The sequence below is a fragment of the Balaenoptera ricei genome, chromosome 5, assembly GCF_028023285.1.
Source record: "Balaenoptera ricei isolate mBalRic1 chromosome 5, mBalRic1.hap2, whole genome shotgun sequence".
Taxonomy (NCBI): Eukaryota; Metazoa; Chordata; class Mammalia; order Artiodactyla; family Balaenopteridae; genus Balaenoptera; species Balaenoptera ricei.
Window position 1 is genome coordinate 111,535,569 of NC_082643.1, and position 27,159 is coordinate 111,562,727.

Sequence of the window (27,159 nt, forward strand, 5' to 3'; positions counted from 1 at the left end):
CCTACTGCAGTATGTCAGTATAAAGATATCTTTTTTATAAATATAATTACCTGTAAATATATTTTTATAGTATAAAAAAGCTTAAGTAATTTAAAGTATAATTTTATGTAATTTATGGCAGCTTTATAACTTGCTGAGAAAATCTGGCATTGTAAATAGAACTTGTCTCCCAAATACGTATGGAGGTTGGGTCTTCTACCCAAAACAACCAGTTAATAAACAAGCACGAATTTTTCAGTTACAGTAGGAAACTTATGTTGACAAGACCCCAGCTAACAAAACAGCAAAATTCAAGGAGAAAAAAAGCAGACCACATACTAAACTGTTTACTTGCTTACTTTCGATTGCTTTTAGTTCCTTGATGTTATTTCTAATTCACAAACTTTACTCACAAATGAAACATCATTTACCAGAGTAAAACAGTAGGTAAAACTATGTATTAAAGTTTTGCACTGAAAACAAGAATAAAGTCTGATGCAGACTAGAAAGATGATCTTTCTTTACAGGAATTTCTGAAACACAATTGACTAAAAATGCTTTTCCATCTCTTCTGCTTACTGAAAGATTCACCAAGTTTTTGGGAAAATACCCATTTAATTTGAAGAGACATTCTGACAATAAATATGCAGTAAATGGACTTCCTTTAGTAGCCTGGAAGGTCTGAAAACGAAAAGCTTATTTTAAAGTAATATTTGTGTTATTATTATTTAGAATACGAAGTAGAAAACTTTGATTCATTCATATGAATGAACATTTCTATGCTAGAAATACAGTAGAAGTGAATAAAAATCAAAAGATCAAATGTTCTAGGATGAATTTCAGGCCCACTATTAAGAATTCTAATTATCCCAATGTAAAACTTCATGATTTTAAAGCTGGGAACTTTAAAGAACTAGCAAGGACTACCCTGCCAGAGGCGGAGTTATGAAAGGATGGAAAACCTGATCTTAATCAAAGATCTCAGAGACCTATAAATAGAAACAGGTGTCCAAATTAAAAACAGAGAGAGACCTTAAATGAGAACCATCCTTTAGGACACATGCTCTGATCTGGGGATTGTTAAGGGAGCTGAGAAAGTAGCAACTGTTGGAAATGTGCATTAAAAATAGGAAGCATACATTCATATATTCTTAACTCTCTAGAGCAGGAAAATAATTCCCACTGGAGGACCATGGACCTTTAACTCAAAAAACAAACAAACAAACAAACAAAAAATCTAAGAGTTTTACACAAGCTGCAATAAGAACCCTTCTTTTCCTCTGATTTCTTCTTTTAAAGGGTCAGGGAAAATGGTCGTCAGCCTTTAAGCTTTCAAGGCGGAGTTCTTCAAAAAATGATGGGAATCACTCATCTGCTATGATCTGGCTTTGGAAATCATTGTAATTATTGTTATTAAGTGTTTAAGAATCCACAGGGAGATAGAGTACTGTACACAGGGCACCAAGAGCTATAATCTACCGCTGCATCCCACCCCTGCAACCCTGGTGTCTTGCAGATGGGAAATCGCTGCATTTTTATGCTCTCCAACAGGAATCGATAATACAAGAACGCCTGCTTTCCTCCAGCTGCCTCCTCACGTGGACTGGGAATCTCCTGAATGTTTTCTGTTATGAATGCTGAAATGTATTAGGTTTGTAACAAACATGACAAAAATTATCAACAACAGCTAAAACATGATCTCTAGGTCTCACAAAGGTTGTCAAGACCCTCCTTCTCCTGAATGTTCATTTGCAAATCATGAATTTTTTGAGAGGTTGCAAAAACAAATACACAGGGTCATATTTTAAGAAGTTACCGGGACTTCCCTGGTGGCTCAGTGGTCAAGAATCCACCTGCCAACGCAGGAGACACGGGTTCGATCCCAGATCCGGGAAGATCCCACATGCCACGGAGCAACTAAGCACCGTGCACCACAGCTAAAGAGCCTGCGCTCTAGAGCCCACGAGCCACAACTACTGAGCCCTCGTGCCACTACTACTGAAGCCCGCGCGCCTAGAGCCCGTGCTCCGCAACAAGAGAAGCCACCGCAATGAGAAGCCCGCACACCGCAACGAAGAGTAGCCCCCGCTCGCCGCAACTAGAGAAAGCCCGCACGCAGCAACGAAGACCCAACGCAGCCAAAAATAAATAAATTAAAAAAAAAAAAGAAGCTAACACACATATACGAAGAGCATCAACAAGTTAAGATGAAGCATTTCTAAAATTACAATGTAATTACAGAAAAATGCAATTTGAATTAGAAAAATTCAAATGTTCTCCACCACCCGTCAGATACCCAACTAAACCCATTTCAATCCTGAGAAAAGTACTGGGAAGGACTTGACTAGCCTCTGGGGTGGTGGCTGGACAAAGAAATCTAAGAGTGTCTGTCCTAGCTGTCAGTCCAGTTCCTGGTACATAACAGGTGCTCAGAAAAATATCTTAGCATAGGTGAAAGAAGCAACAACAACAAAAAGAGGGGCAGTCGAGAAACCTGGCCCATGTACACGTTAAGAATCAGAGAGCAATTTTCTAGAAAGAAGACTTCTCAGGCCTGTACCAATTCTTCTATTTAAAGCTTCAAGGTGGAACGATCTGCTTACATCTTGCAAGGAGCAGCCGGCCACATGTGCTTGCCAGGGTTCACCCAGAAGCGTGGCTGGTCCCGCAGGCCTTTCTGTAGCCCCCGGGGTGGGTTAAGTGGTTTCCTGCTTCACAGTGTGCGTGCACACACACACGCACAAGCACGCATGCACACACACACTGCTTCACCTCACCCCGTTCACCACATGGCTAACCCCATGCAGCTCTCAGGCCTCAACTACGTTCTCACTGGGCCCTTCCCCAGCCCCCTTGTGGTCCTTTCTCAGATCCTTGCTCTACATACTCACAATATTTATCACAATTTTAATTATATATATACTGGGTAATTATTTGTCTAATATCTGTATCCTGTCACAAAACTTCAAGCTCTACGAGGGCAAGGACTACATCTATTTTATTCAGCAATAATTATCTAATGCCTACCACAGTGCCTGGTACCTAAAAGACACTCAAGATATATTCGTTTAAAGAATGATAATAGGAAAATTAGTTATCATTTTCAGGAAGTTTTCTATGTGTCAGGTACAACCTAAGTTGCCTACAAGGCATTATATCACTTACTCCTCCTAAAGGCTGTCGTGCTCTCTTTGCTACTCCCCAAATGGCTGGTGACTATACAATGATTCTATGACTACCTGATATGTAAGTGCATTTGGGCAGATGTTAATGAAGGACTTCCATGGTTACCATAAACATTTACATACCATCCCACTACTTACCCTTCTGCCTAGAATCTGGTTGATAGCTGCGCTTTCCTTTAGAGTGCACTCAGCTACGACATTCGCTCTCATTTCTTTCATGTATAACATGAAAGCATTCAGAGGCTTCTTAATGTGAGGTCTTTTCGGCTCCTGCTCCTTTCTCTGTTCATGCTGAGGCTTCCTAAAAGGTGGCGGTGGGGAAGAGGTTAGCCGAATAAGGAAGAGGTGGCAGGAGAGAAGCAAAGCATCTGCTTGTATCACAAGCCCAGCTCAGGCTGGGACCACGCCCTGGACTCTGTATAAGCCCCCAGAACACCAGCAACTTAGAAGAGCACCTCATCAACTCCTTGCGGATAAGGATCCTTTGGTTTGAGGAAGTTTACCCACAGCTATAGAAGGGTTTAACACAACATGGAAACGGTCTCGTGAAGATGCTCCATCTAAACTTTTAGATGCTCCTTGGTCACCTCAGGAAAAGCTGAACATAAAGTGCGGGTGGTCAGTCCTCCTCCAGAACTGAGGTTCTCAACTTCTGTGGGTCAACTGCCCCTCTGAGAAGCTAATGAAACCTTAGACTCTCTCCCCCAAACACACGCACGCTGGTTTTGCCTGTATGTGCAGGGGTTTTATGGATGATCACGTGCTCCCTGCCACCCCATCCATCCTCCCATCCCAGTACAAACCCTAGGTTAAGAAACTCAATTACTAATCTCTTCGGACAATTTAGCCCTGCTGTAACAGCCTGGGATAACCCTGGCCCGACAGGAAATCCTGGGCTTGGTGTGCCCCTTTCCCTTGAACTCTGTGCTCCTGAAGCCTCGATGCAGGGTGACTGCCTTTCCAGAAGGAAAGGCACTGAACCCTCCAATCTACTTTAACTCCTGTGCTCAAGAATTGGAACCCAATTAAAGCCTCGTAGTAAATGGCTATACAGCTCAAGTGATTCAGTCGTTATGCTCTGAAGATCACTCCCCCTTTGGTGAGTTTCCCTTGATCTTTTGAGGTCTGTGCTCCTTTTCAATTTCAGACCCAAAATCAGAGCAGTGAGAATCAAGCTGCTCAGTGTCCTCGGGGACAGAGCTTTTGAGGCGGAGCTACACTGACTTCCGTAATAACAGAGAGGGGGCAGATTCAACAACAGCGAAGGAGAAGAAATTGTGTGGTTTAAGTCCTTAGCACTGTAAGGCACTCGCAGGTGAAGACAGAGGCACACTTACACGTGCATTAGGTCGCTGTCAGTGTGCGGGTGTTCCTGTTTGACCTGAGGCGTTACGATAGCTGGATGTGGGATGCCAGTTGTGTGGGGACCAGGAGGACCGGGAATCATATGATGAGAAAACCTAAAAGAAGGAAAGACAAGAAAACAAAATGTACTGCTGTAGCTAAAGCTAGACAGAATTTCCAAACAACCCACTAACTGCTATCGGCTGAGAGTGAAAACACACCTTCATACGCAGAAGTATTAACTATAAGTTAGAGCAGGCTGATGATTAATTTCTTTCCTTTCTGTATTCAGGTGGAAAATATTTATAATTACGTGCCACCTAACAGATTTTTTTTCAAGCTAAATGGTAGAATCGGGCATTTCTCCTGGGAAGGCTCTAGGCCACAGGATTAAAAAAAAAAAAAAAAAAGTGAGTCACTTTTCTTGCAAAGCAGTTTTCAGAGAAGAATTTCAAGAACAATTACTGGAAATATAACACTATATTAAGATTTAGCTTTTTAAATGATTTAAAAATCTAAAGACATCACATTTTAACCTCTCTGTCTACATTCCTAAGCAAACCTTCACATTAAGAGTTTTCTTCTCCTGTTGGCTTTTTTCCTAATACTAGGAGAGAACAATTGAGAAGACAGGGGACAGGAAGATTTGTTCAGTCCCCAATTTAATAAGGTCACCATCAACATCACCCCAAATAATTTTCTACACATAAAGAAAGTAGTGTTTGAGAGATCTGGCCTAATGGAAAACTGATAACAAAATTAATTAAGGGGAAGGATTTAATTAAAGGGAAGGATACAGTTCTGCTTCAAGGTAAAAACTACGTATGCTAAAATAAAGGCTTTTTCCCAGAGTATACTAGTAGAGCATTAAACAAATCTTAAAATATCCACTACCATCCAACACAAAGGAGGGAAACTGCCATGCAAGAAAAATAAAACAAATAAAGACAGTAGTTTCAACAAGCTCTTTTGATAAATTTGGATATGCTTTAGAAATTTTTTTTTTCAAGCTCTTTTAAAGTCAACAATTTAATTCAAAAAAAACAACTTTCTCAGGTCTTTTCATCACCGCCTGTACAGTTAATTCCTTCTTCTGGGAGGGAAAGAAGGGACTCTGCTTGGATATGTAATATTTCAGAAACAAATTTTTAAAAATTAAGGAGGCATGGGAAAAATACAAATACTTGATCAAATCATGATGCTCTGCTAAATGTACCATTTGCAAAAATGCATGATGCTGGTTATTTGCCCCTGAGAAAATCCTGTCATCACACAATTCTTGCAATGTTAAAAAAAAGTGTACAGATATATTTTGGGGGAAGGATATTAATTTCATCCTCTCTCAATCAGCTAGATTTACAATCTACTGAAAAAATAACGTTTCTTAAAAAGCTGAAATTCGCCACAGAAAACTGCGAATTTCATACCGACGTAAAAAAGTAAAGATTCACAACCAGTTACTAACCCAACAGTTTGACTTCTAGCATGTTAATGCTAGCTCCCTTGAAAAAGCCACATTGAACACGCAGATGATACACCACAAATGTGTGTGTACATCAAGCACAGGGCATAGAAGCCATCCTTTCCAGAGGCAAAAGCATTACACACAGCGGTGTGGCACAGCAGACCTCACAGAGCTTCGCTTGCACCAACGTGTCCACACGGGGCCTGATTCACACACTAGGACACGCAGCCCCGTACGGCCTGACAGCCTGTGAGCACCGTCCCTTCTCTTCCGACGGCCTTGGTCCCGAAGGCTCTAGACTATCTGGGCGTTTTCAAACACTGGCACGTGAAACTGATACAACTTTCCTCATAGAAAGCAAATTAGAAAACTCAGATCAAACCAGTCTTTATTCTCCCCCCCCGACCCCACCCCCATCCCCATCATATTTTGAATCGAACAAGCTCTTCTGATCATGTCCCCTCTGGGGACGTTTCCCGTCCCACAGGCGCGGGGCAGCGAGGTCTTCGGGAGACACGGCTTCCCGGGGCGGCCGAGTCCATCCCCCTGGTGGGCGCGGCTGGCGCTGCTGGGGGAGGGCCCTCCGGGACGCCTAGTGTGGGAGCCAGGCACCCTGCGCAGACAGACGCGGGCCGAGCCGCGCACCCGCCCGGCCGGGACCGAGAGGCAAGCAGAGGCGCGCGAGCTGCAAGCGCAGGAAGAGCAGCCTGTCCTGGAGCGCCCGGTTCCACCTCCACCTACCTGGACATGGAAGTGTCGACTGACAGGGAGGATGGGTGGGGTTGCCTGAAGCCTCCCGTGACGGGATATACAGGCTGACCTTGCCTGAGGTCACAGAAGAAAGGAACCCATCAATGACAAAACATGACTTACCAACCAGCAGTAAGAGTTTGACGAGGGGAGGAACTCAACCAGCATTTTGGGGGAGCGTTACCAGGGCACTGCTTCAGTCACCCGGCTCCTTCCCTTCCTCACCCTCCACCCAACCAAAGCATCGTCTGCCTTGAAGGAAATCTCCCACCGCAGTCCGTGAACGGCCTGTCGTCTATCCCTTCCCCTCTCCCATCCCCACGAATGCTTTGAACAAAGCAGGCAGGTAAACAATGTTTACTGAATATAACAGAACCTGAGAATGGTGAAATACTCCTTTTAGGTTAGTGGATTCTTTATCAGAATCTTTGAGGATTTCAGGGAAGGGAAGAAAGAAGGAAATAAAAGTTTATATTTATATAAAAATGAACAAATTTTTAAAACACTGCACTTCCTCCCCCCCACTTATATATCCATACTATAGGGAAGAAATAAAAGATCGATTCATTGGAGTTATTTTTCTCTCTGCTCTGAGAATTCCATCTCTCCCTCTGTTTTTCCTACATCTCACACTTTTCATTTACACAGTCTTTATTTCCAGATGCCACTGATGCAACTCGGCCCAGGATTATTGCCCCTGAGTAGCTGAGTTCAGAGAGAATAATTGATGTAGGTTTGAAAGTATCTGCATAATCAATTAAATTCAGACAGAGTTATTGACTGAGAGATTTAATGCAAAGAGAAGAGAGAAAGCTGGAATTTCCATGGCAGGATGAGCCCTCCTTATGAAGAAGAGATAATATAAGGATGTCAAGGTAGGGAAACCGGGGCCTTGACATGGGAGCTGTGGGGACAGAGAGCCAGATAAAGAGAGGAGAGAAAATATTTGCTGAAGTTGCAGCACTCTGTCCATGGAGTGAGCAGTGGGGAGAGGAGAGGAATGGAAGTGGGAGCAGGGAAAGCTGCACGCTAACAATAAAATGATAAAAATAGGCTACATTATATGTAGTGATTCTTTCTTCCCTAAATACATTTCTTTTCCTTTACCTTTACAATTAAAAAAATTTGAAAGGAATGTTACGGATTTTTCAGAAATAACAAAATAGAGAGCATTTGGATTCTGATAAAAGAAGTCCAAACATCAGTTTTTCACGCCTCTGAACTCAAACTGGTGCTTATTTTATTAAAATTCAAAAGATGCTTTTGCACTTGCATGTCTCCCTAGTTATTTGTCATTTATCTCACTTGCCCATTTATAAGCAAAGATCGATATTCAATATATCTAAGGTTATGTTTCAAAAATATAAGTTGTTCATAAAGAACTAGAAAAGAAAAATCCACACTAAACACTTTGTACAGGCATAGCAAATGCCCAAAGCCACAAATTGAATCCATAAAACTATAAGCTTCAAAGCAAAGGCTACACAGCCATTTTCTACACATATTAGCAAACGAATTCAATCCATTTCAAAGTCTGTATGTTTTTTAATCTTTTAAATTGAAATGAAATAAAGTTAGCACCTTGCTTGTTGATGTGAAGTTTCTTCAACTCAAGTGTTATCATTCATAAAGCTAATTTCCATGAATGGGAAGTAGAAGAATACGTGTTCAAATGCCTGGCTAAATGTTGCAGGAAGGATCTTACCAGCCAAGAGGTGGGGTAATCTGTCCAACACCACCCGGAGACAGGGGATAAAAGGTAGGGATCTCGGGAGCTGGAGGATGTCTGGACATGCCTATTAAAAAGAACAACAGTGAGGCAGAGTTTTCAGATTCATAGGACATTCGACTTTAAGAGAAATAGAAAGGCAAGAAAATGCATGATGTCATTAATACTTAAGTTCTAGAATGAAACAATATTTATTTTTCAGGTCCATTTAACAGAAGTCAGTTTGTTAGCTTTTCTCAAGATTTCAGCATCTGAGAAAACAGGCATTAAGGTAGTACATCTTGAGGAGCTCCTGAAAGAGTGAGTAAATATGCTGCTAGTAAAACAGGCATCAAAATAAGACTTTAAAATTATTTAGTTTGCCCTCATTATAATATCACTTTGTTCAGGAAAATGGTAGACAATTGTTTTTGTGTAGAATGGAAAATGACAGCCCTTCCTAAGTAGAAGGCCTGCCATGGTGTTCAAGGATTAGGTAAATTGCTACTTGCAGATTTTCACTGGCTCCCTTACGGACACATAGATTTGGGAAATGTGATACCTCAAAGGATCAAAGATTAATTAGAAATCATCTTCAGCCCCATAATGGTCGTACTTGATATGATTCATTTGGTCTCTGCCACTTCAGCTCCAACTAAGCTCTTCATCAAGTTGAGTCCTCTGGGCTCCAAGGTCAAGCTGTTCTGGATTAGTTGTATTCCACAGAAAATGAGAGTGCCACCAAATTGTTTCTTGAGCTCACACTCCCTGGAGCACACTGCCCTATAACTGTGAAAACCACCTGAAGATTGTACCTAATCCTAGTCCCAGATGACACCTCTTTGTTTATATCTTACCTTGGGTACAGAAAAGAAGGGCTAAGACGCACACATAAAAATGCAAAATAAAAACTTAGATTTAGATTTGGGGGAAAGTGCTTCTGAACAGAAAAAAACCACATGAGTTTCTTTACATAGCTAATCTGGCTTTAAAAGGCCATTACCATGTGCAAACACACATTCCCAGGTTTAACACCCAGACTATGCATTCAGGGGCTGTAATTATATTGGCCAGTATGCAAATTAGGTGAGTATACAGAAGATGCTCTTTAAGTATGCTGCTTTTTTTACTATTCAGAATGTTTATGAATTTCATTTGGATCTTAAAAGATACTGAAGGCCTTGAGCATATGGGAATGGCTTAAGAAGTGTTGCCTTCAAAGTGGATGTTAATTTGACTTTGAAGTTAGGACAAACTATTTCTCAACTCTCAGAGAAAGGTCTTTAATCTTTCTCTTAACAGAGAGTTTCCAGGAGATCATCTGAGGTTTTACTGTTTTTAAAAGAATAGTCTAAAATCTCCTTTTTTGATCTCTTATCACTTTCAAATTTAATGAGTATTCTTTTAATTCCTTTAGATCATCAACTCACCAAAAGCATTGCATACAATGGGACCTAGGTCATTCCGCGGATCCACTCTCTCCCACTGAAGCAGAGCCACTGGCAGCTGCTTTTTGGAAGCTGGAAGTTCACCTTAGCAGAGTTACCATCAAATCTCCCTTTTTTTTAAAGCTAGAAATACTGCTTCTTTTGGTCACAGTAGACCCCGAATTTTATACTCTGGGACTTTTTTCTTGGGTCTGGGGAGGTAAGGGCAGCAGAGGTGCCTACGGTGGTGATCCTTGACGTATCAGAGTCACAGGGAAGTTTCTCCAACTCGCTGCCTCCCTCACCCCGACACTCTGATACCTCTCCAAACCTCAGGTTCTGCAGGGGGGCTGCTCAGTTTTGAAAAGAAAAGCCAGGCCAACTCAGGAGAAAATGGAAAACTTTGTGGAAATTTGAACTTGAAGATCATAATTAGAGATGGAATTGTCTGAATTGTCTACTTTAATCCCTTTGTTGGAGAGGTGAAGTGACTGTTCAGGTACCTAAAAAATGCGATTTGTCCTGGGATCTTATCTCTGGGATGCAGAGAAGTAGCCTGCTTCCAATCACATGTCTCTAAGCAGACAAGCTTGAAACCTTGCTCTCCACTCTAGTCCGTGCTCTGAGTACACTGAGAAGGCTGCATTAGTGATTCTGTGTGGGAGTAATTGGACAGAACAAAAAATACAAACTAGCTGGATTTGGTTTTACTGCTTAAGAAGAAAGGAGGGAACTACCATTTACTTAGCACCTGCTACATGCTAGTTCCTATGCTGGGTATTTAATTTGACTCTTTCTATTAAAATTCTACTCATATTTCAGATACTTCTCTCTGATGGAATATTCTCTTTTATTGCTCTGAGAAATCTTTCTTCTTTGAATTTACAACATTTCATTTGTACTTTTAACATGGTACTTAAGATATTCTTCACTTTGTTTTATAGTGAGGTTGTACAAATGATTTCCTGCCTGAGCCTTATACACTGCTTGGAAAAAAGAGACCATGTTTTCCCCATCTGTGTATCAAACCATGGCTGCCTCCGGAGGAGGCTCTGAATATACTTCTGAGCGACTAAACAAACGAACAGGTGAAATAAATGGACCCATTCCCCATGCTGGGTCAGTACTATAACCATTTTGCACGTACATACATGATGTGGCTTAGGTCATTACATGAGTAGAAGAAAGTGGATCTGTGTTTTCTAAATAGCTTACTGTTGTTTTAAGATCCCGTTTCCAAGGATTCCTAGAAGTGTGTGCCTCTCTACCAACTCCTGTGCTACTGAAGACACATTTCACATCATTCATTTAATGAGTATTTACTGAACACTTAACTATATTCTGGAGGCTCTATGCAGTATATCCTTAAAAATTTTTAAACTTTTATAAATAACTTTTATAAATAATTCTGCCACTCACTAGCTATATGTCCTTGAGGAAGTTATTTAATTATTATTCTGTAAAATCAGAATGAAAATGAAATAAGTGTTGTTGTGAGGAATAAATGCATTCGTATATAATACTGAGAAGTGCTTGGTATATAGTATAAGCGCTATGTTGAGTGTTTGTTGTTATTTATAAGGATACAAACATATAAACAGGTACACAAACCCAGTACTTCTTAAAAGCTCTTTCCTTTTAACATTTTTATCAGACACAATGAGTGGAACAAAATGATGGGTATCAGCTTCCCTTGCTTTTCCTACAACTAACTACACCTACACACCTGCACCCCGCACCCCATGCCGAAACACATACTGAGGGAAACGTAAAACCTAATATGCTTCCTAATAGGAAATTAACCTAAAGTTATTTTCCTACAAATGAGAATGGGTTCTGCTGACAAGCAGTTTATATTTATCGGATAATTCCATCTAGGGTTAGAGTATGAACACGATATTCTTATTTTGGTTTTTTTTGGATTTGGGGGGGGATAAAGCTAGCCAGCTTCCCAAGGAACTTTGAAATCAGCAACTCAGTACCACCATGTTATAACCAGCTGTATGTGATATAACGAAAAGGCAGGCAGAAGGAGAGAAAAGAGAGTAAATGCAAGAGATCCAGTAAGCCTTAGACTTTTTTTTCCCTTATACTTATTTTTTGGTGATCAATGTACCTAAGTATAATGATATAAACTCAAAATCATGTAAATTAGTACTTTTTAAAAAATTAGTTCTTTTTAAACCAAGGTTTTACATCCCCCTAACTACATGGTGATGAGGTACATGAAGTCCAGGACAAAAAAAGTAATTAAAAACAGGATTTTTATATTAAAACAAATGTAAACAGTGTATGGAGTAGAATGCAAAAATCACACAAATTTTTAGGACAAAATACTTCAAAGGAACTGCAGCAGACAATTTCCGTTCATGCCGACTAGTCCCTTCTCTAGTTCTAAAAAGTTTGTTTAAAAAAAAAAAAAAGTTTGAGGAGCAATGATATAAATTACAATTAGCAAGGTAAAACAAGGTAGGGTAGCCGTAAGATACGGAAACAGAAGAGAAAGTGTAATTGTAATTGGTAGCTAGTCAGAAAATTGTCTGTTTCAAAAAACCGAACTCTCCTAGGGACTTCCCTGGTAGTCCAGTGGGTAAGACTCCGTGCTGCCAATGCAGGGGGCCCAGGTTCCATCCCTGGTCGGGGAACTAGATCCCGCACGCATCCCACAACTAAAGCCCGGCACAGCCAAAATAAATAAATAAATAAATATTTTAAAAAACCAAAACAAAACAAAAAATTGAACTCTCCTAGAATTCCTGAAAGAACAACTTCTGAACCATCACGTGTTACTCCTTTAAAAATTTGTATAATGTTATTCTTTTAAACAAGTCCGTTTCAAAGTGCTCAGAACAGGGACTGGGATATAGTAAGTACTATGTAATTGTTAAGTAAATAAACGGTTTAAAACTAAATAAAACATGCTGTTGGATTATTTTTGCTAATAGCTTGTTCGGGGCTTTTATATCTATCTTTAACTGTCATCCGCATCTTTATGTTCCTCAGAGGCCAAGGTCATATTGGTCATATGGTCCCCCTTGGCCATGGCCAAGGTCATATTCTTGAGCTTCCCTCTCGAACTCAGCCTTCTTCCTAAGACGCCTATCTTAATTCCCTTTCTCACTACATATTCACAGACCTGTCTCTGATGTTTCTTATTCTTTGGAGGTCCTTGACAACAGGAAGTAGAGGAGAGGAAGGAGTGGAAATGAGGAATAAAACAGAGACAAGCCCAGAAACATCGGCCTTGATGACTTCTGCCTTCTCTAAGTAAAGGTACCTGGGCTCCACTCAAGCAAAGTCCAACAGTAACTAAGTCCTCAAACAATCGTCTTTTTAATAAAGGTGGGAAATGAACATGATACATATTTAACCTAGAAGTGTTCACAGCAGTGGGAAAAACACCCAGCCTCTGAACTCCACTCTTTCTTTTACATGCTTACTATATTTTGTTGTTCACTATCGATCAAAGATAGGGCTGGACAAACGGGTGAAGTGCTGGAGATGGCACATTTGACCCCTATATACATTCTCTGCCTTCATATGGTTTTACAGGACCTTTTATTTTGAATGTCTAAAGATCCCGTTGAGGTCCAAGTATGTATGTACGTGGAAAGAATAAGGGCTATCCTGTGAACAAACTCCCCCTCAAAGTCTGCTCTAAGCTGACAGGACCGGAAGGCTTGGAGAACCCGAGCTTTGTGTCCGACAAAGAACCCACACCCACACCCATCAGGTTAGAAAACAGGCGTCTTGATTTTTCAGACCGCTTATGATGTGTGTTTCTCTGTAAATGATACAGAAGCAGAACTTGGTAATAACGTAGAGAAGCAAAATAAGACTCACGTTGCTTTGACTTTAGACAGAGATGGTTTTGTATTTTAATTATATTTATATCTAAATTGGTGCTGGGAAACAACAGAGAGAGGAGAAAACACAGCAGGGATATAAAGACCAAAAGAAATCACAAAAGGCTCAAAAAGGTAACATTTGAGGAAAAAAAATCTCCTACTTTGTCCCTTTTCTACCTTTTTTTTTTTTTTTAACACTATCATCAACACCTAGTACATGCTAAAATAAACAAATATGGCAGGGGGCACTGAGGACTGAATTCGTAATATATTTTCACAACATATTGGTTTACACTGTGATCGTAGATCATCAGAGCTGTCACTTTGAAATGACCCTTCAATATTTTTGTTCTGTTTTTTTTTTTTTTTAATCCTGAAAAGAAGCCAACAACAAATTCTTGTATGCTTATTAAAAAAATTGCTATCAAATAAATTCCCCTCGTCTCCTACAAATGTATTACGACCCACCCAGTGACATGGGCGGAGGCACCTGTGAGGTCACTCAGACTGATGAGATGAGGCTCCTTGCTTATCCAAAGCGGCCTGGGGAGGGAGGCAGGGCTCTCACCTTGTTTGGAGCTGACATCCGATGGGAGGTGTGACGGGTGTGATCCTGGAGAAAAGTGCTCATCGCTGTAAGTGATGAGGGGGGTGAGAGGATGGACGGCGTGGGATGGCTGCACCACGGGCACTTTATTTGACTGCAAAGTAACCACAAGGACAGCCGTTAATATGGACGCCCAGCTCCTGTCTCCTCTCCCCACAGAAGTCACACAATAGCAGTCACTGGGCACCAGCGCAACCCGAGAATCATCTCCAGACCTGGACAGCTGAATCATCTGCTCTGCTCGCTTAGACCTGCAGGATTTTCTCATGTTCAATTACATGAATATCCCACCAAGAAACAATCAGTTATTTAACCAAGGCCCCTTTGGAGATTTAGGTTGGTCACTATTATTCCATATGACATGAATTCTAAACATACATATTTACACTCCCCTTTTGGATTATCTCCTCAGGTTAAAGTCAACAAAGAGCTACTGGAGCAAAAGTTGTGAATGTTCTATAAACTCTTTATTCATTATATATGTTTGGCATAAAAAAGGCACTCAATAAATATTGTTCAAAGAATACATAAATGAATAAATATTGTCAACTTGAAGGGCAACTTTTTAAACAACCCAGTATATATAAATCTGCTGTATTGATATCACCTTAGTTTATAAAATTCATAATTCTAGAGTTGTACATCTTTAAGAACCACATTATACCATATAGTTTTATAGTTTTATAGTTTTGTCGATCAAACATGACCATCATTCATTATGCTTTAGAGCTGATCAGTTCATCTTCAGGTTCTTTAGTTTCTAGAAGTCTTAATTGATAAGAGTGAATTCCCAATCTTGAGTTTAACTGCATAATGTGAAATATGGCTTGTCAGAACACTCTAAGTTGTTAACATTTATATTTTAACATATTTTATATGTCTTATATTTGTTTAAAAGTAAACTTTATTATTTAATTTGGAATTCTAAAACTGTATAACAGTAACATGTTTTAGAGGTTCAGGTTATTTATCTGGACTTCATCAATTTGAAATCTGGAATTCTTTCGTTTGGCTAAAGTTGACCCCGCCCCCCCACCCCACCCCCAAGAAAGTGCTTACAAAGCAAATCAGTAATATAAACAAGATTCAGGCAGTTTAACCTAATCAAGGGATTCTTTTAAAAGAAACTCTACCCACCCCCCCAAGAGAGTAAACCCAACACAATTATATACATGCAAAATACGTTTCTGATTTTAAATTCATCTCCTAATTAAAGCAGTCTCAGGAAGATCTCTGTTTAGAAACACTACAGTAATAAGTAACTTGTGAATTTAAGAGGAATAGACTATAATAAATTGTAAATATTCTCTCATTCACTAGTTCAGACATGCCTTCACCACAGCCAGTTTGAAATAGTGACTGTTACTGTACTACAGACTAAAATGCACACGAAATCACTTTCTCCGGAAACAAATATCTGTATTAAAAAAATTTAAGTGCCTGAAAACTGCACAGTGTAAACTGCTTAAAATGTAGGGACATATGTGAATGGCTGAGGGCCCATAACACACTCGTGTATGGTGGGTGCACCTATGATGTACGCTGATTATCTCACGTTTTTTTTACAAATTAGGTATAAACAGTACGTGGCTCCAACAGGAAAAACCATCCCCTCAGGAAAATTAGGAATAATCATACTAGTAACACTTAATTCTCTTTACAGTTAGTAACAGTAATTCTCTACACCCTATCGTTACAACCTGCACCCAAAAGAAACTTATGAAAAAAAAAAAGCAAGGGGAAAAAAAAAGATCACACTTTTTTAGACAATGATGTAATATCCATACCAGACTTTCCCCTATTTTATAATTATCAGCTTCCCTCTAATGGCAGAACTTGCGTAGCTCATATAGCCCTTGGCATTTATTAAATAGAGCACCATTATCAAAGCCACATGCCTTTTCTCCCTACACTTCTGCACAGACATCTATGCATATAAATGTGTACAAGGTTAAAAAAAATCTCTCAATGCTTTTCAAGGGTTAATGATGCAGTTTGTCAAATACACAGAATGAGCTTCTTAAATACTTAGAATGCTAAATGAATGCTTCTTAAATATTGAGAATGCTAGAGGAATGGGGGGTGGGTGGGTGTGAGAATATTATCATTATAAACCCTTTTAAATACAGCAAAAATCACAACACCCAAATGCTAAAATGAATATATTTCAACTATAGTTTAGAATAACTGCTTTGAGTTTCATTTTTCAGAAGTTTCATAAGAAGCATAATTGCCAAACAATCTACTTAGATATTTTCTTGGGGTAGTTAAAAAGCATTGCAGAAATCTTCTGGGAAAAAAAAAAATACATTTATTTTGCATGCCTTTCTCATTTCCAGAGCACCACCTTAAGGAACCTGCATTAGCAGGCAGCATCTTCTTAATGTCTGACCTATCCCTCCAGTCATATAGCTCCGAATCCGGTGCCATGAATTTTTTGTTAAATTATGCTATCCTTGCTCTCCTCTTAATTTTACGGTTTTCAAGACAGATTTGCTTTCCTGTGGGAAGGAGATAAGAAGCTGAGGATTTTCATTTAAGCTCTGGCCTTGTCTTATACTTTGCAAGATGGATAGCGGAAGCAGTACTAGTAGGTGTGTTAAAGCCAACAAGGATTATGTCTATTTTTGTGGCCAAATAATAAAAGCAATATGAAATCTCAATAATATGAGCGAGCCCACTTCCAGGGTTTGTATCTGGCCTCCAGCTGATCACCTCTGCTACGTATACAAAAGGGTCCAACCGACACCACGGATGCTTGGCACGTCGCCCTCACAGTCAAGCGTCCTCAGCCCTAAACAGTGGGCTTCCTCTGACATCAGGAGCTGCTGCCCTCTGATGCTACACGCACACAAAAGGCGAGAAGCCAGGCACTGCGACTTTGTGTAAGTTTTAAGTCAGACAATATAACCATTCTTTTTTATCGCCCACCTTAGGGTTTTTTCTTTTTTTGAACTTTTTATTTTATATTGGAGCACAGTTGATTAACAATGTTGTGTTAGTCTCAGGTGTACAGCAAAGTGATTCAGTTATACATATACATGTATCTATTCTTTTTCAGATTCTTTTCCCATTTAGGTTGTTACATAATATTGAGCAGAGTTCCCTGTGCTCTACAGTAGGTCCTTGTTGGTTCTCTCTTTTAAATACAGCAGTGTGTGCATGTCAGTCCCAAACTCCCAATATAACCATTCTTAATTCTAGTCTTCTAATCTCCAAATAACAATGTGCTGTATATTGGGGAGGGGAGTGTGTGAGGAGAGAAATAACTAATCGACTACTTAGCTTCTATAGACAAACTTATGTAACTACATTCTAATGCCTAGTTACAGGTATACATGTGGGCACAAGTGTATATTCACTAAGCACCTAAAATGTGCCAAGCACTATTCTAGTGCGGATGGCCAATACAGACAAGGTCCCTGTTCTCACGCAGCTTCCTTTCTAGGGGCCTGGAAATGGGGATGCGGGTATTGGAGACAAAAATAAATAAATAAATGTGTAAAAAACAAAACAAAAACCCCAAGCAAAATCTGAAAAGACGACATCAAGTGCTATGAAGAAGAGGAACCAGGTGATAGAAGAGACAGTGTATATCTAATCATATGCCTTCATATCACATTAAAGCTGTAAGAAACCGAAAGTTCATCTAGTCCAAGATCCTCATTTTCTAAGACAGGAAGCTGAAAAACAGAGGTCACCAGGAAATGGGTGATCAAGCCATGACTACTGTCAACACCTGCAGTAAGACAGCCTTGCTCACTACACAACTCCGGTAACGCAGGGCCACTGTGAGGAAAATGGGAATGGAGACCCCAGGGGCACTTAAGAGAGTGGAACCAAGCAGTAGAGAAATACCATCTTTTCGGCTCCTACTCTGTGCTGGGAACTGTGCGCCTAGTACTGTACCTAATGGGACCCCAGTCTCCTGACTCCCCCTCTGGTGCTTTTCCCAGCACACAGCTCCCTGTAAGGGAGGGAGGAAGGGCAAAAACCACTTCGATCCTTTTTCACTCACAGGGACAGTCAGGTAAGTCTTAGCTTCCAGAGGAGAGCCAACATGTACTCCCAGCATGTGTCCTTTCCTTGATCATCTCAGGAGAGCAGCATGCACGATTCCTCCACCTTTACAAGATACCTGGCAGCCTTAAGTCGTCCCAAATTCTCCACGCCTGCTCAGAGAGAGGTTCAGCAACTTGTCTACACTCATACGTCAGCAAGCGGCTGAGCCAGGCCACAGACCTTCACCTTCTGATTCCAGCTATACAGCTCAGGCAGTTGATCAGTGTCAGGTGAGCAAAGGAAAAAGATGGAAAGAGCAGGTACTGGAAAAGGGGTAGAAAATATCAAGGGTGGACTCGAGAACACAGCTCTCCTGCCTACGCCCAGCACCCGTAAGTGGCCATTCAGGAGGAATCCCGCAATCTTTTCCCAAACGGGAAAAACCACCGTCAGGCCACCCGACCCGCGAAGCGCATAATGATTACAGTAACTAACACGTAGCCAAGTACTTCCTATGTACTAAGCACTTCATGAGTATCTTTGAGGCAGACACTATCATTATCCTCCTTTTCCAGATGGGGGAGGCTGAGACACAGAGAAGGTAAGTAACTTTCCTGAGGACCCAGAGCTAGTAAGTGGCAAAGCCAGGTTCAAATGCAGGAAGTCTGGCTCTAGAGGCCACGTTCATTACCAGTAGACCATGTGGCCTCCCTGAAGAGCCCAGCTCATAAAATCTTGGACACTGAGTTGACCATCTGGACCGTAGCTGACAGTATGTGACATCCATGAAATGCCCGTGTGGTCTCTGTCCCCCACACAGGAATCACATCAGACAAAGAGGCACCTTAGTAGAACTGGTCAGAGCTGGAGACTCAACTGCCACCTTTCTCTCCAGGACTGGAAAACATTCCAAGGAAGCTAGCTTGGCTGCCACCCAGGCTGGCCCCTGCAGGTAAGGACTTTTTCGGCATCACGGCCAATAAAACCCACACCTCCTGTGGACACGAAGTGGGTGCCACTTAGGGATCCTGAGAGTCACCCCCAAAGCAGCATTCCCAGAAACGACCCACTCACCGCTGGCAATAACTCGAGCTGTTGTGAATGTCGTCAGCCTCTGAGGATGTGGTCTGGGAAGGACTAAAAAGTGGTTCAGCTCCCTCCTGGCTAAAGCCATGGGCCTGCTGGTAAGTGGAGTAACTTGGGGGGGGAAACCTGCTGGCCTGCTGGCTGGTGCCCGCTGTGTACATCTCCACACCTCCACTAAACCCACAGTGCAGGATCTGGCTGTGCATAAAGGTCCTGAGTCCCATTTCAATTGGCTGTGCATTTTATCAATAGCCCTCCTGGTAATAACCGAATCCAGGGGAATTCTGACACTCCACCAACTTACTGAGATGAGGAATTTCACCTGGCCTAAATCGTTATGGTGGCATTTTACTTTTTATAAAACACTTAAGAAGTCTGGTGTTCGTGAAGTAGAAGCCGTGTAATTTCATATCGTGCCTTCCCGTCCTCTTCTGAGATTCTGAGCTTCTCAAGCCTTCCCACAAAGAGGAGCAGATTTAATTTGCCCAAAAAGGATACAGTGATTCTTGCGTTCACTAGAACTCAGAAGTAACACTTGGTACTGGAAATCTTTCCTAAGATCCACCAAAGCTAAACACCTGACTCAGATCTGACGTGGCTGTCAAATGTAAGATGACTACCGGCTGTGATGCAGCAGCTTTTTTCAGACAATGATGAGGTCCCAGACTTTGCAGACTTCCTGAGCAGGAACTGATAAAACTCTAAGGTTCGCAAAGGACAAATATTCCACGAGCCCACCTCTGGAGGCAAAGGGATGGTCTCTACTGGATACCTGGAATATTTTCCCTAAGAGAGGAAGGAACATGTTGTAGGGAAAGGAATTAATATGCACTGGACACCCACTAAGTGCCCGTCATTATGGCCATGCCTTTATATCTCTGGCTGGCACTCATGCACAGAGGTGGGCGGTATCATCTCTATATTTATAGATGAGAAGGCTGAGTAATAATCAGAGGAGAGAGAACTTGTGCTGGCACAACTGGGCACCCGTGTCCCTGACTGTCCTGCCCCACACTGCCCACTACTCAGCTCCTCTCTCCACCGCTGCTCCAAACCACCCTGCCAGCTGAGCATGGCCTGCCCTGGGCTCAAGTCTGGACAGGACAACGGGCCACTTGGAAAAGACTGATGTCACCAGCAGGACTCCAAACAGACTGATGGAATTGCTGATAAAATGAAAAGGTGTGACACGCCCTCTGTGTTCCCACTTCTCTATAAGGTGATGATTTCTATAGGTTTCCTCATTTAAACCTAAAGTCACCCCTAAGTTAGGTGTTACAGTTTACGTTACACAGAGAAGAAAGCCAAGGTTCTGAGAGGGTAAGCAGTTTATACAAGATCACACAGGATGTTAAGTGGCAGAGACAGGATTTGGACCCAAGTTGGAGACTCTGAGGTCCACAGCTTGTATCCCAAGGAACCAAAACCAAACGGTGCCGGCATCCTCTGGTTGCCAAGTGGATGAGATGCGTAATAATACAGTTTAATATTCAAGTACGTGGGAACTGGAGGCAGAGCGTTCAAACATTCAAATACCAGTTAGCTGCTATGCTTTCAAATACCAGTTAGCTGCTATGCTTAGGTAACTCACTTAATTTTTCAGAATCTCGGTTTTCCCATATGTAAAATGGGTAGACTAATACCTCACAGGATGAAGGTGAGATTAATGAACAATGCAAACAAAATATCTATCAAGTCCTGGCATATAATATATGCTCAATAAATATTTGTGGAATGGATAAAGGGAAGAGGAAAGGGAAAAGAGGGCCAATAAATGAATTACTCTGCTCCCCAAAGTTCAAATCACTCATCTCTAAGACACAGTACATTTTAGAATTTAGAACTGTGCTTTCTTTCAGAAGAATTACCCGCCAACTCTCCCTTCTGCAACTGGTTTAATAGGAAGACAACTGGATTCTCCTATCTGCTTTCACATTCAAATCTCCAATTTGATATGTTATTTTGGTTGAAATATAGGAAGAAAATCTGACCTCACACAGATACGTTGTTGAAAAGGGAAGGATTATTTTAATAATTTTTTCAGATAATTGTGGATCTTCGTCTTTGATACTAAACCAAAACTCAACAAGTGGTAGTTTAAAGGCTTGCTGCAATGTAGAATCAAAAGGCTTATCAATATGTTTTTCCTACTCTTACATTAAAATCGATTGCTCTGTCTTGCACTTTGAATTCACCCCGGTATCATTTCGCATTGGGTCATTTGGAAAATAGCGTTCACTGAGTTGACATATTTTGTGACACAATATAAAAATCACATTCATTAATGTCATCTCTCATCTCATCAGAAAAGCTTTAAGGATTTGGGAAGTTATCAGGCCTACAGTAGTGGTTAACAAGTTTTCTAAAATTCTAATTTTTGCTTGAAAGCTCCAGTTTAATCACTGGCAACAAATGCTATCAAGTGTTTTCACTGAAGAGAGAGACTCACCTTACTCATTTGTGAGAAAGTATCTGCCAAATACCAAAGTCCAAAGAACCACAGTTTGTCTGTCACTTATGCAGTCAAGGGATCAAGATTTAATAAAATTAAAACATTTTCTACTGCTTCCTCAAGGATATTCTAAATGACACTGGCATTTTTTTCTCCCCTGGGAGAGTGTTGTGGTGCAGAATTCAGTGACTATTAGTACCATTTGGTGCCAAGGCACCAACAGTTTTACACACTGTTGCTCTTGGACCAATGATGCAAATGCCAACACACAGTGGAAAAGACAAATAATGTGTTGCCGTTATCACGACAGTAGTTCTGACCTCGTGGACACCCTATCTCAGGGAGCCCTTTGAAAACTGCTGCCTGTAGTAAAGAATGGTACAGCAATAGTTGTTGATTGTGGATGATCCAAGCCAATAAGGTGAAAAGTATTATTTCTGTTAAGCTGAATTCAGAGAGAAATTGATTAATGGGTTACAAAGGTAGAACGCTTTCATGATGTACTAAGTTATCATTTTTTCCTTCCTATTTGCTAGTATTATAAATCTGTAAATCAAGAGAAATTTGAAAAGCAAACAATCAAAAGTAACATATACCACATCCTTTTAAATAACATTAAAATTTTTTTACACTCCTTCAACTCTTTTAACTCAATATAGAACCCCAGAGACTTGTGTTCATTCATTCAATTTGAATTATTTTCTTCAAAGGAATTCTTGACACATAATAGCTGGGAATACGGATTTGCACCCTTTGGTGCTAAGAAGCCTTCTTCAACTTCCTCAGGTACACCAGTCATCTCTGGCTCTATGCTTATAGCCCCAGGACATGACGCCATGCATTTACCACACTGCATTGTTACTACTTGTTTGTGCATCTGTTTCCTAGATAGAGATCAGGTCTTGGTTCAAGAAAGAATTCCTACCCTTAAATTAAAAACAGGGATTGATCCTCGTATTTTCTATTGCTGCCTAAAAAATTATCGCAAATTTATCAGCGGCCTTAACACATCACAATGTATTGTCCCTCAGTTTCGGTGGGCAGGATCCTGGCATGGTGTGACCTGTTTCTTAGCTCAGGGTGTCACAAGGGTTGGCCGGGCTGAGTTCCTGTCTGGAGACTCTGCCAGCTCACTCTTGCTGTTAGTAGGATTCATTTCCTTGTGGTGATCCCCATTTCCCTGCTGCTTGTCACGGGGGTGGGGGGGCACTCACATTCCTTGACAAGCAGCCCCTACGTTGAACATCAAAAGTTTCTTGCTTTGAGTCTCTGATTTCTTCTTCTATGACCTCTGGAGAAACCTGCTTTCCAAGGGCCCCCCCCATGTCAGGGGTATGTCAGGCCTACCCCATAACCACTCTTTCCTAAAGCCAACAGTGAGAGTAAGACAGCAGAAGGGGGGGATCAGCTCTGATCAGTTCAGGATGCTGCAAGACCTGATGCCATCTGTTAAGACACAGATCACCCCCTTCACTTTCTCAGTTTTTCTCTGTTTGCAAAATGTTATCACCAATTAATCTTCAGCAGATAAAAATGAAGTACCATTACAAACGTTGTTATCTGGTGTTATAGTTCTTCTGGCTACACTATAAAGTCCTGAGGTTTAGTTTTGTGTTTCCCTCCTCTCCTTTTCGCTCTTTTTAATTCAGGGACTACATCGTCAACAGCGTGTTACTCACACGCATCAGAGTTGACGGCAGTGGCGGCTCAGAGGGGAAGGGATAAGAGAGGATTCAGACATCTTCCCCTCCCCTCCTCCCAACGTCAGGGAAATCAGGGAGAGCTACGTGCAAGGAAAGTTCCAAGGTAACTACAGGGTCATGGCTTAAAGAACGGAAAAGGGCAATCACTAAACAGAGTTGAGGCTCCAAATAGATTTATTTTGAAGAAAACGTTAACAACCAACATATCAGATTTCGGCCAATTATCTGCCTTTAAAGAAAATTTTTAGAAAAATCATTATTTTATATTTAAGTGTAACTCTCTTATTACAAGGGTCTATCTAACCTGAAGCTTACCTCACCCTAAACAGTCATATAGTTGTCTTACCATTTATTAATCACTAATAATGCACTAAATGCTATATGAAATAAACATGGTAGAAGGGAAGTAAATCAAAGTTGTAGGTTAAAACCTGGATGCTTGAGTGAGAAAGACAAGAGAAGGGACATTCATGGAATATTTACTATATTCTAGGAACTACGAATGATACTTACACACTTGTGATCAAATTTATTTCCTCATTTTCAAATAAGGAAACAAACTGAGGCTCAGAAAGGTTAAGTTCTGCCCAATGTCACATAGGTTAGCTTGTAAATGTTTGAACCTGGATTAAATACAGATCTGTCCTATCCCAAACAGGTGAACTGTTCACTGTGAGCTGCTGAAAAGCATGGCAACAAGGGGAATAACTCATTCTGGGAGCCTAAAGGGGACCCACACGTTTCAGTCACTGGAGTCTATAACTCAGCAGACTGGGGTTAAGCTGAGAAAAGATCAGAGTAAAAGGGAAAATGACTTATAATTAGGTAAAGTTGCAACATCCTATTATTTGATTGATTTCACAGCGCCTTCACCACACCCTTAATCCTCTGAGTGCTGCATTTATTTTTCATGTTAAAGACTGTTCTTTGAAAATTAAGAGAAAGAACTGGAATCGTTCGAGATAAACAAACAAACCAAAGAACAAAACAAACAGGTTTGAGATTTACTGTGCTAGTGGTAAGACATTACGAGATGAGGCCAGACAGTGGCTAATTCAGAAGTTGAATAAAGGGATGAGGCGTGGGTGAAAGGAAGGATCACTAGATTCTAAGGAGGCAGGATAAGGAGGAGGAGGGAGACTGCCTGGGCTCCTAGCTGTAGGAGCGTGGGGTTCCGTGGGGTGCAGACGTATATGTAAAATTTTACAGTGGAAGGACACGGGGTAGAACAAGATGCCAATGGTTCGTAGCATTTTCTGGATCATAGACATCGTGATCTGATGAAAGCTGTGTGTAAACGTTTTTGTATACAAACACAATCACACGTTAATGGACTGGGGTGGGAGGTTTCAGTGTGTACAGGGGAGGACAGGGAACGGAGTAGCCCCTGGACCCTAGATTAAAAACCGCTGCCCTATTCTAAGAGAGAAGTGCTTTAGCAGTCACTAAATCATAAAAATTTATTATTATTAATAAGCTGGAGTTTAATTAGCATGTTGAAAGTAGTGTTTGTGTAGGTCATTGGGAAATAATGAAAGGCAAACAAGTCAGTGAAGGTGGGTGAGAAGTCAGGGCCAGGGCCTTCTGTCTACCCCAGAGAGCACTGAGTAGAAGCAGCAGGCGATAGTTTCCTCTGTAGCCCAGTGACAAGGCTGTATAACGACAACAGGCAACAGGAAAGGGCAGAATGAGGCAACTCCAGGAGCTCTGGAACCAGAGAGGGAGGGTACTGCTTTGGGGTGAGTGGATTCCCAGAAGTTCTCCTCTGAATCTCATCAGCCAGCAATCCCAAATGGAGTCGGTCAGGTTTTCTGGTGCTGGTCTGAGCACAGCCTGGTTAAAAAAGACTCTCTCCACCCACTGCCCAGGGATAGATATTCAAAGGGAAGGTTAAGTCTTCCTACTGCCACCACAGCAGAATCTGTCTATCATCCAGTTTCAGAGGGTTGGAAGATTTCCCCACGGCACTCACAACGTCCAGTCCGAGAACCAGATGACCCTAGATCTCCCTGGGGGAGAGGGGAAGCGGGGAGCCTGCGTGGGGTTGAGGGCAAGGAAGTCCCACAGCTACCCAGGAGAGCGGGTGAGTTGTTTTTATGTTCGGGCTGCAAACGGATGGTACAAAATTCCACGGGAGCAAAGGCCAACAGGCTTAAACCTGGTATTTTCATATTGAAAAGGGATCCTTCACACTTAAAGTAACTATGAAAAGCATGTGCCTTATTTTAGTTTAGATAAAACTGATTTCTGTTTTAAGATCAGGTGTGAAGCATTTACAGAACAGTAATAAGAAGGCTAATGTGCCAATTTTGTCCCATCAAGCTGTCTCCGATTTTAATAAGTGCCATACGTGTAAAATATTCTCTGCTTAAAACTGGGTGTTTTGAAAAGTGAAAAGAGTAACATTTCAGTCTGTGGGGGACCCTCATTTTTCTACAGCATTTGCCAAAGAGTCTTTCAGAAATCAAAGAAAGAAATGCAAATTATTTTGGGTTCAGCTACTAACAATAACACTCTAATTGAGAGCTACAGCTTATTAGGAAAAGCAAATCATTTTCTATGAATGTGTAAATGTGATATTTACACTGTAAGATAAGCTGTTAAACAGAATATTAAAGCTATTCTACAGAGCTACGCTGTCCTATATGGTAGCCACTGGTCACCAGCTTTTGAGGGCTTGAAATGTGGCTAGTCCAAATGTAGACGTGCTCTAAGTATAAAACGCACACTGGATTTCCCACATTTAATGTGGAAAAAAGAATGTAAAATATCTCAGTAATTCTTCACATTGATTACATTTTGGTTATACTGTGTTACATAAAGTTATTACTAAAATTGATTTTACTTGTTTCTCTTTACTTTTTTGATGGGGCTACTAGAAAACTTTAAATTACATGTATGACTTGCAGTTGTGGACTCACATTATATTTCTAACAGACAGCTCTGCTTTACAGTTTGAAAATCTATAGGTAAGAATGCACCTTTCCCTATTATCCTCCAATTTGACTTAAAACAAATAAACAAAAAAAGGCATATTTATTAACAAAAGTTCCTTTTATGGAAAAGGAAACTTATGGATAAAGAAACTGAAAATCAGAAAAGTTTAGTGGTAGAGCTGGAAATTAAACATTGGATTCCAATATCTCATACTGAGGGACAAGTCAGTAAGTTTAAAACCAAATATTTATATGACAAGTAGTATAAAACTATACATTTCATATTATAGCATGAAAGGAATTACTAAATGATATCTATCTTTTATAGGTCAGTGAGCCTTTTGAATAAATGGTGTGGCGCACAGCGGTTATATGTAACTTCTTCAACTTGTCAGCACAGATTACTTTTAAAAACACCTAATACACATTTTTAGATTCATTACAAGTTAATGGTTAACTCATTCCTTGATGGGTAACCATCTTTCCATCTCACATCAGAATATATTGTCTGAAAAAAAACAAAACCCAACACACTAGAGTTTATCTTGAGAGAAAATGATGCTGCAGACGTCACTACTTATAGGATATACTTTTATGAGTCAAGGAAAAAAACCTTTTGCTTGGGATTTGAAACCAAATTCTTGAAATGAGTTGAAACTGAGGCATA

The 27,159-nt window shown here is 40.8% G+C and overlaps 1 protein-coding gene across 5 annotated transcripts in view; it reads right to left on the reverse strand.

Moving 5' to 3' along the window:
- LEF1 (lymphoid enhancer binding factor 1) overlaps positions 1–27,159 on the reverse strand; it is a 117,485-nt gene that overhangs the window by 24,687 nt on the left and 65,639 nt on the right. For 3 of the 5 annotated variants that reach the window (XM_059923404.1, XM_059923402.1, XM_059923401.1), the window contains exons 4-8: positions 14,275–14,407; positions 8,429–8,519; positions 6,715–6,798; positions 4,502–4,624; positions 3,303–3,465 (exon numbers count right to left, since the gene is read on the reverse strand). In XM_059923404.1, coding sequence (XP_059779387.1) covers positions 3,303–3,465; positions 4,502–4,624; positions 6,715–6,798; positions 8,429–8,519; positions 14,275–14,407 — 594 coding nt within the window. The remainder of the gene's footprint in view (positions 1–3,302; positions 3,466–4,501; positions 4,625–6,714; positions 6,799–8,428; positions 8,520–14,274; positions 14,408–27,159) is intronic. The other 2 variants (XM_059923405.1, XM_059923403.1) reach the window with 1 other exon arrangement.